This window comes from Apodemus sylvaticus, chromosome 14 (assembly GCF_947179515.1).
Source record: "Apodemus sylvaticus chromosome 14, mApoSyl1.1, whole genome shotgun sequence".
Taxonomy (NCBI): domain Eukaryota; kingdom Metazoa; phylum Chordata; class Mammalia; order Rodentia; family Muridae; genus Apodemus; species Apodemus sylvaticus.
In genome coordinates, this window is record NC_067485.1 from 12,831,037 (window position 1) to 12,845,642 (window position 14,606).

The 14,606-nt window shown below is 54.9% G+C and overlaps 1 protein-coding gene across 9 annotated transcripts; it reads left to right on the forward strand.

The window, feature by feature from the left end:
• The first annotated feature begins 449 nt into the window (after window positions 1-449).
• Rnf44 (ring finger protein 44) lies at window positions 450-14,389 on the forward strand. Of its 9 annotated transcripts, XM_052156493.1 has the most exons (12): window positions 585-715; window positions 1,574-1,699; window positions 9,234-9,378; window positions 9,572-9,761; window positions 9,963-10,130; window positions 10,503-10,679; window positions 10,768-10,929; window positions 11,022-11,143; window positions 11,398-11,485; window positions 11,559-11,680; window positions 11,791-11,890; window positions 12,013-14,389. In XM_052156493.1, the coding sequence occupies exons 3-12, from the start codon at window positions 9,272-9,274 to the stop codon at window positions 12,073-12,075; spliced, it is 1,299 nt and encodes a 432-aa protein (XP_052012453.1). In that variant the 5' UTR covers window positions 585-715; window positions 1,574-1,699; window positions 9,234-9,271; the 3' UTR covers window positions 12,076-14,389. The 9 variants fall into 9 exon arrangements, with proteins under 9 accessions (XP_052012454.1, XP_052012453.1, XP_052012449.1 ...); XM_052156494.1 differs by lacking the exons at window positions 585-715; window positions 1,574-1,699 and adding an exon at window positions 450-473; XM_052156489.1 differs by lacking the exon at window positions 1,574-1,699.
• The last annotated feature ends 217 nt before the right edge of the window (window positions 14,390-14,606 follow it).

Genomic DNA, 14,606 nt, shown 5'->3' on the forward strand with positions numbered 1-14,606 from the left:
TGAAAGGCCACAGAATCACATCTAACATATTTTACAGAAGTAGACCCCGCCCTCACGCCGGGTCATAGAGGAACCGAGGGCGCCACGGTTCCTACGCGTTCGGTCCGCGCCTCTGGAGTCGCGCCAAGGGGAAGTGTGCGGACGCCCCGCCCCACCCTCCCCGGGTCTGCGATGGTGCAGCCCGATAGGCCCATTGTGCGCCGCGGGGGGAGACGACGTTCAGCTCCTGGGTTTCGCCTGCGATAAGGGGGCGTGTCCAGATTCCCCGTTCCCGGCTTCCCCTGCTCCGGGTTGGTGAGGCCCGCCCCGCCCATTGTGCGCACCAAACGGGGAGTGCACTGAGGGGGCGTGTCCGGACGCCCCGCCCAGGTCCTCCCCCGGACAGTGATGGTACGGCCCGACCGGCCCATTGCATGCTGTGAGGCGGGGTGTAACGTTCAGCCCAGGCGCGTCGTCCCGGCGGTCCCCGGAAGGTAGTGTGACCCAACTCTCCACGATGGTCCCCCCCTCCACGATGGTGCGGCCCGACTAACCCATAGCGAGCACTGGGGATGGGGGAGGCGACGTGCAGTGTCGTTCCACTGGGAGGTTCCACTGCGGGCGCAGGGGGAGGGCCGCGGCCGGCGGCTTGCTAGCCGCAGCCGGAGCCGGACCGGGCTGCCCCGGGAGCAACGCGCTGCTGCCTAATCGGGGTGGAGCCTAGCCGTGGCCCCAGGTAACGCCCGGGCGCGGGCCGCTGTAGACGCGGCGGGAGGTGCGGGAGCTTCGGTGAGGCCTCGCCGGCCTTAGTCGTCACTTCGGCCGGTCCGCTCGGTCCAAGTGCTAGGGCGCCGAGCTGGACGAGTTCCTGCGAGCTCTGCGCTCGGATGGTGGGACTCCAGCGAGGATCCTGTGCCCTGTGGCCCCATAAGGGTCCCTAATATTTCACCCTTTGGCAGCCAGAGTGGCTGGAGGTCCAGGGAACAGAACAGCACTGACAAACAGGGCCATCACTGCATTCGCGACGTCCGAACCCCGAGGGGTCGGATAGGTTTGCATCTTGCCCAATCGCAAAGCTTTTGCTGAACCCCAGCTTGAGTGGAACCGGTGTTGGAGAGCAGGGAAGAAAAAAATTGGGGGTGGTACGTAAAATACAAGGAAGTGGGGTGTTGGGCCTTATAAGCACTGCACTCCTGTAGCCCCCAATTTTCTCAGTGGTGTAGTGCTTCCCTCTCTGACTACAGACAGAACGATCCCAGTGGTGAGGTGCATGCAGTGTAGGGGTGAATGAGAAAAAAGCCTCCCCCCTCCCCAGCATACACACAAGGTTCACACATCCCACTGCAGACACTGACTGGGAATCACACCCAGACACGGCCATCTGCATATCCGTTGAAAGCCACCTAAGGAGGTAGGTACAGGTACTCACATCCAGTGCTACCCCTGGACAAACAGCCTCTGGGAGATTAGGGAAGACTTCAAGGTCACAGAGCCCCTGAGAGCCCAAGCAGCCTCCATAAGCCCTGTCTTAGTAACATTTCAGCAGGTGAATGGTACTTCAGTTACTAGTGTTGTCATTGTCCCCATTTTACAGATGAGAGCTTGAGGTGAAGGGAAGATAATCGACCCAGCTGAGCCCAGATTGATGCTCTCAATGAGCAAGACCCAGAACATATCTACACGTACCCACACTTCTGCCTCTTGCCCCGCTGCACAAATGGTTGAGTATTTGGAGAGGCAAAGCTTGGGGTTTATCCTTGCCCAAAGCAGAGAGGATGCAGAACAGGGCCTTTTAACCCTCTCCCTGGTATCTGGGGCTCTGGGACGCCTGAGTCCCAAGGTGTGTGCTGTGTCCTAACATCCCAGTTGTATGTTTTCTTAGTTTGGGGAAGGTTACTGTGTCCCACCTCTGTGGAGGAAGATCTGAGGGGCCAAGGGAGAAGGAACTGAATACTTCCTGACTCAAAGAAGAGGAGGCAGCCAGTTTGCAGGCTGTATGGTAGGCGGGAACCCTGGCTGGGCAGGGCCCACTAGGAAGAGAGTGCTGGTACCTTCAGGAGGAGGCTGGAACACTGCAGCAAGTGCTTTGCACTAGGAGCCAGTTCTCATCTGTGTCACCTCAAACCACTTGCTAGGTCCTATGCCTCTCTGTGATCCTCTTTCGCCTGAGGGACATGTGTACTTTTGGTCTTTCCAGTCTCAGAGATGTATATGGGCTATCTGTCACCTCAGTGGTCTCTTCTGTGAAGTGGGGCAAATACTAGTATCTAGCTCACCATGAGATGATCAGGGTGTGTGACCTGAGGACAGTCTACAAACCCTCTTAGCTCTTGCAGGAACAGAGGCAGCTAGTCCATTTGTGCTTCTGCAATCCACTGCGCTCCCTTTAGGGTTCTGTGGTGAGGGCACTTACTTCCTCTCTGAGAGTAAACAGTACCTGCCAACTGGGGGATGGGCTGTCAGAAGCACACAGTAGGTGTAAGGACTACACCTCACAGGGGATGGGTTGTGATGAGGAAGAGGCATACAGAGGACCACACTGGGATTCCAGAGCATAGGAGTTTAAAGAGTAGTTCAGATCTCTGGCTTCCGTTGAAAACTTAGGAAACTTGATAAAATTCTCCTCCCTTATGCCCATAAAATTTTGCATGTGGCCAGGAGAGCTCTTCAGATTTGGAGGAGGTGGGTATGGCATCTGCTCTTGGAGAGAGGCTGACTGAAGGCTTCCAAGGCCAGGCCCAGGAAGATAGAAGAGAAAAGATGAAGGGACTAGGCAGGTAGGGACAACCGAGAGCTTCTTTGGATATTTGTGGCCCAGTGGGATGAGCACATGGAGATAGCCCCACCTGTTGAGACGCAGTGTGATCGTGGCTCCTTGGGTCTGCGAAGCGAAAGTAAACCTAACAGACCAGAAAAGGTACAAGGGAGATAGCTGGCTTAATCCAGAGCTTGACCAGGAATCTGCCAGAGGTGGGTATGTGGTAGTGAAGACATACTGGACCAAGGAAATTATACACAGGCTAGGTGTAGGCTTAAAAGCCCATAACTAAACTGAACGGAGGGTGAGTTGCTTTGTGAGTGCACATGTGTGCTGATATGTGCAGGCAGGAAGTCAACCCTGGATGTCATTAGTCAGTGTCCATCCTTTTCAAAGATGGATGTGGAACTAACCAATTAGTCTAGGCTGGCTGGCCGGCTAGCCAACCCAACCTGTCTCCACATTTATTTTTATGTGTGTTGTAGGGATTGAACTCAGGCCCTCAAGCTTGCTTGGCAAGCACTATCTCCCTAAGTGTCCAGAGGGTGGTTGTCTGGGGAAAGAAATGAGCAATGTGTGCTTGGGCATGTCACTTCACTCCTGCAGTTCCTAGCTCTCACCCATACACTGGGTTAGCCTGGGACACCACACTTCTAGGGAAGGCTGATTTCAGTGCACCTAGAAGGTGAACCCCTTCATCCAGGAGATTACTGAGGGAAACAGTGACTGGGGCAGGGTTTTGTGTGATTAGTTCACACAAAGTGAAGGTCAGGGTCCCATCAGCCCTTGTAGAAACACTTGGGATAGGAACCTTGAAGGAAGGAAGAATTAATTGATCTGTAGACTAGGAAAGGCTTCTCCAACAGAAAAGGCCAGGCTCAGCTGCCCGAAGGAGCGCCATCATGGTGCAAGAGGCACGCAGAAGAGGTGAGCATGTCACACGCACCTTCAGGGCCAGAGCACACTTGCAGCAGTGAGGAGCTCCTGCAGGCTCCTCCCGTAGGAGGAGTGGGAAATAGAGTGCTATTCCAAGGACCATCTGTGCTGCTGCATCATTACCTTGATGCCCTGTTACTCAGAGATGTGCAAATTGCTCCCAGGTACCACCTTGACATCAGCACCTGGCTGGCTGTACATCCACAGTGCAATTAGTCGACTAAGGGGGGGGGTGCTCTAAGCCAAAGGCCGGACCCCCAGTTTTCTTCTGGACTCTTTCCATTGGCTACTTTTCCTGAGGAGAGATCTTTATTGTAAAACAAAGTTTTTATGCCTTAAAATTGGGCTTAGAGGACTGAGGAGGTACTTCAGCAGTTAAGGGGACTTGCTGCTCTTCCAGAGGGCCAGGGTCCAATTCCCAGTACCTGTATCTTTAACTCCAGGTCTCAGAGCCCTACAGGCACTGCATGCATGCTGTACAAACATATAGGCAGACACACACTCATACATAAAATGATAAACATCTTTTTAAAATAGGCCTAAGATACATTGTTTTATAGCTTTTGGCAATTTCCTTCAGTGGATTATACTGTCTAGAACTTGTTTGTATTTTGAGACAAGATTCCTGTGTAGCCCTAGCTGTCCTGGAATTCAGTCTGTAGATCAGGCTGCCCTCCAGCTCACAGGCCACCTGTCTGATTCCCAATTTCTGGGATTAAATGGGCCACTACACCCAGCTCTGTCTAGATTTTTTTTATATGTATTAGTGTTTTGCCTGCATGTATGTCTATGTGAAGGTGTCAGATCCCCTGGAGTTACAGACAGTTGTGAACTGCTGTGTAGGTGCTGGGAAATGAACCCTGGTCTCTGGAAGAGTAACTAGTGCTCTTAATAGCTGGGCCATCTCTCCAGCCCTCTTCCTAGAATTTTTAAAAGCAAATACACAGTTACCAAATTTAAAAATCTAAGCTAGGAGTGGCGGTATATTCCTGTAATCTCAGCATTTAGGAAGAGGATCAAGAGTTGAGGCCACCTGAGATAAAGGAGACTATGTTTATAAACAAAAACAATAGTAAACAAATACAAAGAAAATAAAAATCTGCCCTCCTGAACAGGTGCACCCTAATGACAATTCTTGTATCATTTCCCAAATCATTTTCCACTGTATGCAGATACAATATCCAGTTGAAATTGATAATACTGTTACATCTTGTTAGCAAATTGGTTTAATTTTTTAAAAATATTTGAGATTATGGGATATATCCCCAAAGTACAGAGTGTCACCCATCTGTAGCCACAAAGGTTTAACAAATGTTGCAATTTTCTACTGACATCTTGTTCTGGGTTGGTGGGCGCTGGAATCCAGTTACTACAGACCATCCTAGTAGACAGGAGTGCTTTAGGTAATGGTGATGTTCTGCTTATATAATCGGTACAGACACTATACCCCGCTTTGTATGTTTACCTGGGGGACTTCCGAAGGGGAGGACATCTGCTCCCTCTCGCCTCAGCTGTGTTACTACCTGGGTGTGTGATACTTGTCTCTTGAAGACAAGGTCTCTGTAGCTATGTAGACCAGGCTATTCTCGAACCCATATTGATCCACCTGTCCTGGGGGAGTGGCTCTTCCCCCCCCCCCCCCAGTGTACTGCTTATCATAATCCCTAGGCTCGCAGGTGTTGAGAGGCATTGAGAACTAAAGTGCAGAAACTTCCCTGGGCTTGGTTCAGGAGATTCCAGCACTTCCCACTTCAGCTGAACTGGAGCCTCTCCACGCCTTGGCCCCCCCCCCCCCCCCCCCCGCCTTGCTGGGGGGCGGGGTGGCGAAATGTTTGTGACGACAGCATGCGCAGGGCCAATCCCCCTGCCTGGGAGACGTTGAATCATTTGCATGGGTCCTCAGTCATTGGTCTCTTCAGCCATCTGGGTTGTCCCAGCTTTTTAAAGGCGCCGCGTAACGGAACAGAAAGCTAGAGAGTCGAGAGGCGAGGTGAGCTATGAGGTCATCGCTGGCTGGCAGGGCTTGGGAGTGACGTCATCTCCGGGAAGTGCTTGCCGGGCTGAGAGCGGTCCTCTCACCTCGGCTGCGTGAGAGGCTGCGGGCCCCACAAAGGCCGCGGCCCTAAGAAGGTAACCATGATCTGTTAGTGCGTGCCACGGCCCCCGCACTCGGAGTCGCAACGCTCTTCACCTGCGACCTGGCCTTGTGGGCTTTGAAGTATGAGGTGGGGGCGAAGAGGCTTTTTTAACCAGCCTTTCAAGATGGCGACCCGCTAGTCACGTGCCGCCCACAGGACGCGATTGGCCGACGCGCGGCGCTGGGCGGGGCCTGCGGGGCGGGGCGGGTGCCGGCTCCTGCCGCTACTGTTTGCTTGAGCGTCCTGGCGCGCCCCCGTGAGCCGCCTCCCGCGCTGCGCGCCCCCGCCGCTCCGAATGTTGTGAATCAAAACGTGGGGCTGGTTCCATCCGGCCGCCGCGGACAGTTCTTAAAGGGCCAGCCCACCGGAGAGCACAGCTGCGTCCTGCGCCGCCCTTCTCTCGGGCCCGGGCTGGGGAGGCGGAAGACAGAGCAGGCTCGCGAAGGAGCGGGCGCTTCACCGTCCGCACCCCGCATCGCGAACAAAGGAGCCCGCGTGTGGTCGGACGGCTGCCGGTGAGTCGGGCCAGGCCTCTTAACTTCGGACCCGCACCCCGGAACTACGGCTCTCCCGGGGACGCGTTGTTGTTTGCCGGCCTCGTAGGCGTCGATCCTGAGCTGCGGGAGTGGTGGGGGACGGCGGCGGGGCCCCTGGGCCAGGTGCTGTCTGCGGCTACCCAGTCCGGGCCGCTCCTCTGCCTTGCGGAGCGCTGCGGTGGAGGGGAAGGAGCCACCCCCTCCCCCTGCAGCCGCCACTTCCTTTGTTGTTGCTTTTGTCTCACGCCGAGCACATGGTCTGGGATCCTCCGCTCTTAAAGCCACAGCACTCTAGCCACAGCGCTGCTGCCTGGCTTTTTCCCTCAGTGTTTCTCCGAGTGCGGCATTACGGAGTAAGAGGGAAACCACGGAGGCCCCTCCTGGGACAGGTGTGCTAGCTTCAGCCCCGTCCCCGGGGAAGGGGTGGCTTTGGAAGACTGCTGGAGCCCCACTGCCTGCGTCTGGCCTGCTTTGGGGAGGAGCCTTATCTTCTGGGACTTTGTTTTCCTCCCCCATACACCTGGTTTCTTGTCTCTGACTTTTTAGGGGCGCCCTGGGGAGATTTCAGTCCCTGCTTTAATTTATTGTAAATAAGACTTAGCCAAAACTAAAGTTCTTTAACCAAGGTCACCCGGGGAGTCTAAGCTGGCCAAGGTGTGGTGGTTCCACCCTAAATCGCCTCCACAGTTTTTGTGGGAGTTGGGAAGCTCCTGTTAAGAAGGAGGTATAGCTAGCAAGTAGGGAGGGGGAGCCTGTATTCCCGCCTAAGCCTGATCTTGCTCGTCTGCCAGAGGGAGCCAATCTTTCTGCAAATAGTACTCTGCTTGCAACTCTACTTGGCTGGCAGTCTTGTGGACCCATGGGACAAGATCAGACTTAGGGGAGTTTACACCAACTTCATAGAGAGGACAGTGAAAGAGAAGTGTGCAAAAGCAATGTTGCTGGTTGACCTTGAGTGTGATGATTGGTCCAGCTCAGTCGTTTGTGAGTCCCCTGGACGCTACTCACACCTAAAGATACTCCATCTCCCACGTGGCTTTTGAGCTACTCTGTTTTTTCCTCCCACCGCTGTCATTGAGAGGACTGGGGCTTTGATGAGTCTGGGCCTAGAGAACCAGCCAGGAGGACCGATTGTGCTCCCCGTGGTCTGGAACAAGTCCTTGGGGCTTCAGTAACTGAAATGGCTGTGTCCCCTCTTTATCACTTTAGTTTCTAGCCCGAGGCACAGAGCCACCTTTCCTTCCTTGGGTACACTGTTAGGGCAGCAGGCTTCTGCCTCCTTCAGCACTTAGGGACTTGTATCTGCCTGGGGTTGGGGTCCAGGAGGAGGGCAGTCCACACTGCAGCCGGCATTCACTTAAGGTTGCCTCTTCTCTTACCTTTAGAGTGGCCTTTGATGGTTCTCTATATCATTCTTAGGTTCCTATTTTTACAGAGAAGGAATCAGAGGTCCAGGAAAGGAAGTGAGGTGTTGTTAGGGGTGATGATGTTGGTACCTTGGGCCCCACTAGATGCCCTTCTATCTGCTGGTTTGGGGTACGCCAGGCAACTTGTTTCATATATTTGAGTCTTCCCTGACTGTGTGTGTGTGTCCGTCCCTGTATGCTTAGCCTCATTTCAGAGACTAGGATTTGGGGGAGGGATTCATTTATAATCTCCCACTGTTTACTCTGACAACTCTTGTCATTGATGCCAGACTGTGTGCCTTTACATACAGTGATGGGCTTCTTCAGTGAATCCCACCCCTACTGAGTGCCTGAACAGGTCAATAACAGAAATGAATCCAGTTGGTGTACCTTAGGCTGGTGGCCTTGGCCAGGCACTGTTGGGGATTGTGGAGAAAGCACTCTTCTGTGCAGACTTGGAGAACTGGGGTACAAACTTGGCGAGTCCTGGGTAGAGGAAATGGTTCTTCTGACCTTTGCAGGAACAACTGAGGTGCTTAACTGGCACAGCACTCCCTTGCTGTGGCAGCAGGTGGCAGCACTTGGAACTGGACGTCAGATGGCCATAGGATTGTTGGCTGAGAGAGTGGAAAGACCACCTTGTGGCAGAGAGTCGACTGGCTGGTCCAGTGTGAGACCTCTTCAGTGCCGCAGGGCCTAGCGGGTTTCAGCACACCCTTGCCAAGGGTTCTCCCAACTGAGTTAGTTGCAGAAGCCTGAGGTTGGAGACCTACCTGGATCCTCACTCTAATCCTAAAGAGGAGACCCTGCTCTGACCTACTCTGGGATCTGCCTGGGGTTACAAGACATGGGCATATACCAGGCCCGGCATGCTGCCAGCCAAGAGCTTCTCTCCTGGTCCCTGTGAAGCCTTGGGTGACCTTCCTATGAGCGCCAGGGTGTGGAGACAGGCTTGAAGTCAGCCGTTCAGCTGTGACATATAGAACCTAGGACAGTGAATCTCTTCTGCCAAGCTTGCTAAAAGCGTTCCTTAATTAGTGGGCTCACACCTGAGTGGCCACTCGAGGGAAGGGTTCAGGAGAGAGGACAGCATCTGGCCTTAGACCAAGTTCCAAGACTGGGAAGCAGATCAGACTGTCTTATATAGCACGTTAGAGGGGAGTTAAGTCCCAGGTCTCTTTGGAGTTCCTCTTCAGCCAGCCACATGGAAGGGGAACCTGAAGCTCCCCAAAAGTCCCAGCTGCCTGGGGCTCAAGATTTAGCCCCTGTCATGAGGCAGAGGAGGCGCCGCCTCAGGCCAGCTGACCCTGGAGCATACTGCTCTGGTTTCAGAGTTTACCACATCTAAGGAGATTTGGTCCCATATCACAGAATAGGAAACCAAGACTAGCCTGTCCAAGTTTATCAGTTTCTCAGGCTCTAAATCTACAGGCAACTGCCTTTTTCTATCCCTCCGCATCTGTCTCTAATTGCCTCCTAGGGTTGTGAGCCCCGGCCCTCCACCTCCCTGCCCTCCTGATGAGACCATGGACTCTGGCAGTGACTAAGTGGCCACCCTCTGCCCCTGTGGGTCACTGGCGAGTCTCTACAAGACCTAGCAGCAGTCCAGGCCAGCTCTGGGGAAGGTAGGAAGACGTCTCCATCAGTACTTCAAGGGCAGCCATCTTGGCTCGGGTTCAAGGGCAGGGGGGTGGACCCCAGGGCCCTGAGCCACTTGGCTTCCTAGTGTGGGTTAGTGCCTTACAACCTGGCTTCCCTCCGTGAATTATAAATGAGTGGTGCCCCTCTGTCCTATTGGGGCTCCTCTGTGTGGTACAGCCTTGGCCACGAGGGGCCCCTGGCCAGCCCACCTGCCCAGGATGAGCACTTACCCTCCCAGCAGCTGCTGCCCCGACCACCAAACCTCTCTGTAGAGGAGCACCGAGCCTCAGCTCCTGCCGGCAGGAGCCCCCGAATGCTGCACCCAGCCACCCAGCAGAGCCCGTTCATGGTTGATCTCCACGAGCAGGTAAGCAGACCAGCTCCTCCCACCCCTGCCCCCGGCTGACCTCTACCAGACTGGTCCGAGGAGTAGGGGCGCAGAAGTGATTCTGTCTTGCTGTACTTAGCATGTTATCCCATGATGTGGATGGAGAAATTGGGTTCCAGAAAGGGGAAGGGTCTTCTCCCCAGTTTTCCTCCCTACAGTTCTTTTCTGCTCTCTCCACAGGTGCACCAGGGACCTGTCCCTCTGTCCTACACAGTCACCACGGTGACGACCCAAGGCTTCCCTTTGCCTACAAGCCAACACATCCCTGGCTGCAGTGCCCAGCAGCTCCCAGCATGCTCCGTGATGTTCAGTGGGCAGCACTACCCCGTCTGCTGCCTCCCACCTCCGGTGAGTGCTTTCCTCTGCCCAGGTACAAGCCACGCTGTGCACGCCAGCAGACGTGTTCACAAGCACCCTTAGGAACTGAGCTAGACGCCCATGCAGTATACCAGCCTGGCCCTGGTCCTGGCCCTTTACAGAGGTGGGTGTGTGGGGGTGTGTGGGGGTGTATGTGCGCGCGTCCACACAGGTTTAAGGCAGTTTGGAGTTTGGGACTGTCTATAACATAGTGCCTGCTGCATACAGTGCAGAGGTGCTGCAGTGCTGGGCGGTGTGGCTAAGCGGCTAGAGCCCCTGGGCTGTGGGCACAGAGAGCCTTTAGCTGGATGGTGGTCCCTGGCCTTGATGGGAGCATAGGCCCAGCTGCCCTGCCTCTCTCAGCAGCTGATCCAGGCGTGTACCATGCAGCAGCTCCCTGTACCCTACCACACCTACCCCCACCTCATCTCCAGTGACCACTACATCCTCCACCCGCCACCGCCAGCCCCACCGCCCCAACCTACCCACATGGCACCGCTTGGGCAGTTTGTATCCCTGCAGACCCAGCACCCACGGATGGTAAGTGTGGGAACTAGAGGGGAGTGCAGAGTGGGGAAGACTCAGACTTGTTAAGATTAGTCGACTGACCCAGCCCCTCCTTGCTCAGCCCCTGCAGCGGCTGGACAATGATGTGGACCTTCGAGGGGACCAGCACCCCCTGGGGAGCTTCACTTACTCCACCTCTGCCACTGGCCCAGCCTTGTCGCCCTCAGTGCCCCTTCACTACCTACCCCATGATCCACTGCACCAGGAGCTGTCCTTTGGTGTGGTGAGCGACTGTCCCATCCTCAGGCCAGGCTCGGGCAGTGGGAAGTGGGAGGCAGGCCTGCCAATTGACCTGCACTTGGTCCCTGTCTGCAGCCATATTCCCACATGATGCCACGAAGACTGAGCACACAAAGATACCGCCTGCAACAGCCGCTGCCCCCGCCCCCGCTGCCACCGCCACCGTCCTACTACCCAAGCTTCCTGCCCTACTTCCTGTAAGTGCCAGCAGAACTGCCCCAGAGCCATCAGGCCTTGGTTTCTAGGGCTCCACAGCTCTGGTAGCCCGAGGCCCGTGGGCCGGCCAGTGTCCTCTCCATAGCACACAGCAGTCATTTTTGCCTTTCGGCCAGGGCCCTGGAACAGAGCCCAGGCTGCTGAGTTTGAACTGTGCAGAGTGCAGTGCACACAGGAGCTCCCTATGCTCGGCCTCTGCTGACTGCACTCTGCGCCTCCCTCCCTCCCTGTCTAGTTCAATGCTGCCTATGTCACCAACCACCGTGGGCCCCACCATCAGCCTGGATCTGGATGTGGATGATGTGGAGATGGAGAACTATGAGGTCTGTGGAGCCAGGGCTGGGGTTGGGCGACCCCTAGCTTCAGGTACTGCTGACCTCCTTTGTCTGACTCTAGGCTCTTCTGAACCTGGCTGAGAGGCTGGGAGATGCCAAGCCCCGAGGCCTCACCAAAGCAGACATAGAACAACTGCCGTCATACCGCTTTAATCCTGACAGCCATCAGTCTGAGCAGACTCTGTAAGTGTCGCCTGGGGAGCCCTGGGGGGTCCTCCGTGGTCAGTGGGTGACACTGTACTCCTCCTGGGGGGGGTCCTCTCCTGTCAGTGGGTGACACTGCTCCTCTCCAGGTGCGTGGTCTGCTTCAGTGACTTCGAGGTTCGGCAGCTGCTCCGAGTCCTCCCCTGCAACCATGAATTCCACGCCAAGTGTGTTGACAAGTGGTTGAAGGTAAGGCCACCTGAGCCCGGCCTGGGTGGCTCCAGGGGGCAGGGGTGGAGATTTTATCCCAGTCAAGTTGGTGGGGACAAGTCATGTGAGAATGGGGTCTGACGTGTGGCTGTTCCTCCCAGGCCAACCGGACCTGTCCCATCTGCCGGGCGGATGCCTCCGAGGTGCCCAGGGAGGCTGAGTGAGGCTCCACAGCCACCCACAAGAACCCTGCCCAAAGCTCCGGAGACGGGTGGGGGGAGCAGGGAGTGGCCCAGGGAGAACTGTAAGGGAGGGGCCAGGCCTGTCAGCATTCCCACCGCAACTCCAGAGCTGGTGCCAGGGTCAGTCCTGGAGAAGCCCCTGCAATAAGCCCCTGCATTTGCCAAGCTCCAAAGACTCCTTCCCCAATCTGCCTGCCTGCCTGCCTGCCCGCCACGGAGCTGCCTGAGTGTCCCCAACTCAGTCTGCCTCGTATTTGCCCCCGGGTCCTTCTTCCTGCTGGCTCTGGGGGGCAGGAGTCCATTCCCCAAGTGTGGTGGCTGCTGTGATTCCCCAGGCCCCAGAATGGGCAAAGGAATAGCCACCCTGGGTCAACTGGTCTCCTGTACTGACATGACGTGTCCTTCCCTGTCCTAGTGGGACTGCCAGGTGTGTGGGCAGGTAGTAGCCAGAGACCATTTCCTGAGTCCTGTTTGGTCCAGACAGACGCAGGCAGTCAGCCCTGCCTCCGCTACTGTATGGTGTGGGCCTGACTCCCAGGACCCTTACCCCAGGCACACGCTCCAGCCCACCCCCAGGCTGGAGGATCCCAGCCAGGCTCCATGAGCAAATGGGCCAGGGCTCCAAGCTGGATCCATTGTGTTCTGCAGCAGCAGGGCCGCGATCCGGGCATGTCCTTGTGTTTCTGGTGGCCGCCCCTCTACCAGTGACAATGTCAGACCCGTGCTCGATCTTCCCCCTCTGTCGTTTTGCATGAATGTGAGGAACAGCAGTTTTTGTTTATTCATTTGGCCCAAAATTGCGTGTAGGGGGTGTGGATATTTAAGAGGTGTTTGGTTTTTTATTATCTTATTTTCCCTTTGGTTTAGTAGGAGTGGGGGCATAGGGACCAACCGGGACCAAATGCCCAGGGGGCAGAGTAGGGTCAGGTGGTGCCACACCAGGCCTCCACGCATGTGCACTGGGACTGCGCTGGTGGCTGCGAGTCACAGGGCAGAGTTGGGGTGTGCTCAGCTGATAACTGCCATGCACTGCACTGCACATGTCCCTAGAGCCCACCGGGCATGTCTGCTTTTCAGGGCACCTCCTCTCCAGCCAGGGCCTGTGGGCCACCTGCCTGGGTGAGTCTCCTAGCAATCCTGTGAGGACAGGGGTCAGGGAGGGCGTGAACCTCCACCTCAGGGGGCCCCTCCCGGCCGATTCCTGTCCTCTGAGGTCTGGAGGAGGCTGTGTTCCTTACCCTCCTTTCAGGTTCCACTCCTTTCCTCTCCTACCGCCAACTGGGGCTGCTGCGCTGCCTGGAGTGAGCGAACCGCGTGTGGGGCCGGCACATCCTAGCAGGCAGCCGATGGCGCCTGCTGCCTCAGGGATGCTCCAACCACCCTCGTTCTCGCCGCAGCCCTGCCCCACCCCAGCCTACCAGGCCCCATTGGCCTGGTCCCACCCCACAAGAGCCCAAAGTCTTACTGTATATAACTCCAGGTGATGTTTCTATATTTATAGCAGTGTTGAAAATCCACGTGTTTTACACAAAGAACCACCTTCTCCAACCCCCACCCCTTCCTCACCCCAAAAAAGGTTTTTAAACCCTTGTGGTTCCTGGGGCAGCGGGATTGGCTCATGGATTGTGTCGACTGCAGTGAGGATTCCAACAAGCAGCTACTAGGGGGAAATACACCTTTTTTTTTTTTAATCATTTAAAAACGATTTATGAAACAATTACTTAGGATGTTTGTGATTTGCCGACCTTGCTGTAGATGCCACGCTACCAATGATTTCCTGTGGTGGGGGCTTGGCATTGTTTACTCTTTATTTACCAACTTCTGGCCTAGGCATGACAGTGGGCACCTTCCCCCAGCACTGCTGGGCCCAGCCTGTGTTCTGTGTTAGAAAAGTTTATATATATATATATAACTAAACACACACACACATATATATATATATATAAACACACGTGATGGGGGCCCTGTTCCTTGCACATCTTACAGTTACCTCATTTTTCCCATGTATGTATTTGAGAAAATGCTAATATATAGACAAATGGTTCTTAAAGCTTAAATGTGTGGTTTTTTTCCATCCCATTGGACTCACATTGGTTTGTAGCATTTAACATAACTAGTATGTTGTATTATATATGTGTATACTGATTGAAATTTTTAACAGATTTGTACTTTTTTTAAAATGAAAGTTGCTAGTTCTGCTTGACCAAGTAGTGCAATCATTATTTTTTTTAATATTGTTGCTGATTTCAGAGGGATATTCACTAATAAATGTATGACGTATACAAGTGCTACCCAAGCCGCCTCCGACTCTCTTTGTTCTGTCCGTGAGAAGTGAGGGATGGGGACCGCATGGACCTGGGGGTCGTGCTCAGTGGGGTAGTGGGACCGTGGACTGATCAGCATGGGCCGGAAGCAGCTGCCTCTCGTGGCATCAGATTCTGTTGGCAATTACAAGATTCCATCTAACTGTGAGGACGGATACCTTTGGTGGTCCTAACTTCTAAATTCTTCTT

Excerpts from the sequence above, each read along its gene's own strand:
- Rnf44 (XM_052156494.1), top strand. The coding sequence starts at position 9,272 with ATGAGACCATGGACTCTGGCAGTGACTAAGTGGCCACCCTCTGCCCCT. Across the intron at positions 11,144-11,397 it reads AGCTTCCTGCCCTACTTCCT|TTCAATGCTGCCTATGTCAC; the intron begins GTAAGTGCCAGC and ends CTCCCTGTCTAG. Across the intron at positions 11,891-12,012 it reads GTGTTGACAAGTGGTTGAAG|GCCAACCGGACCTGTCCCAT; the intron begins GTAAGGCCACCT and ends TGTTCCTCCCAG.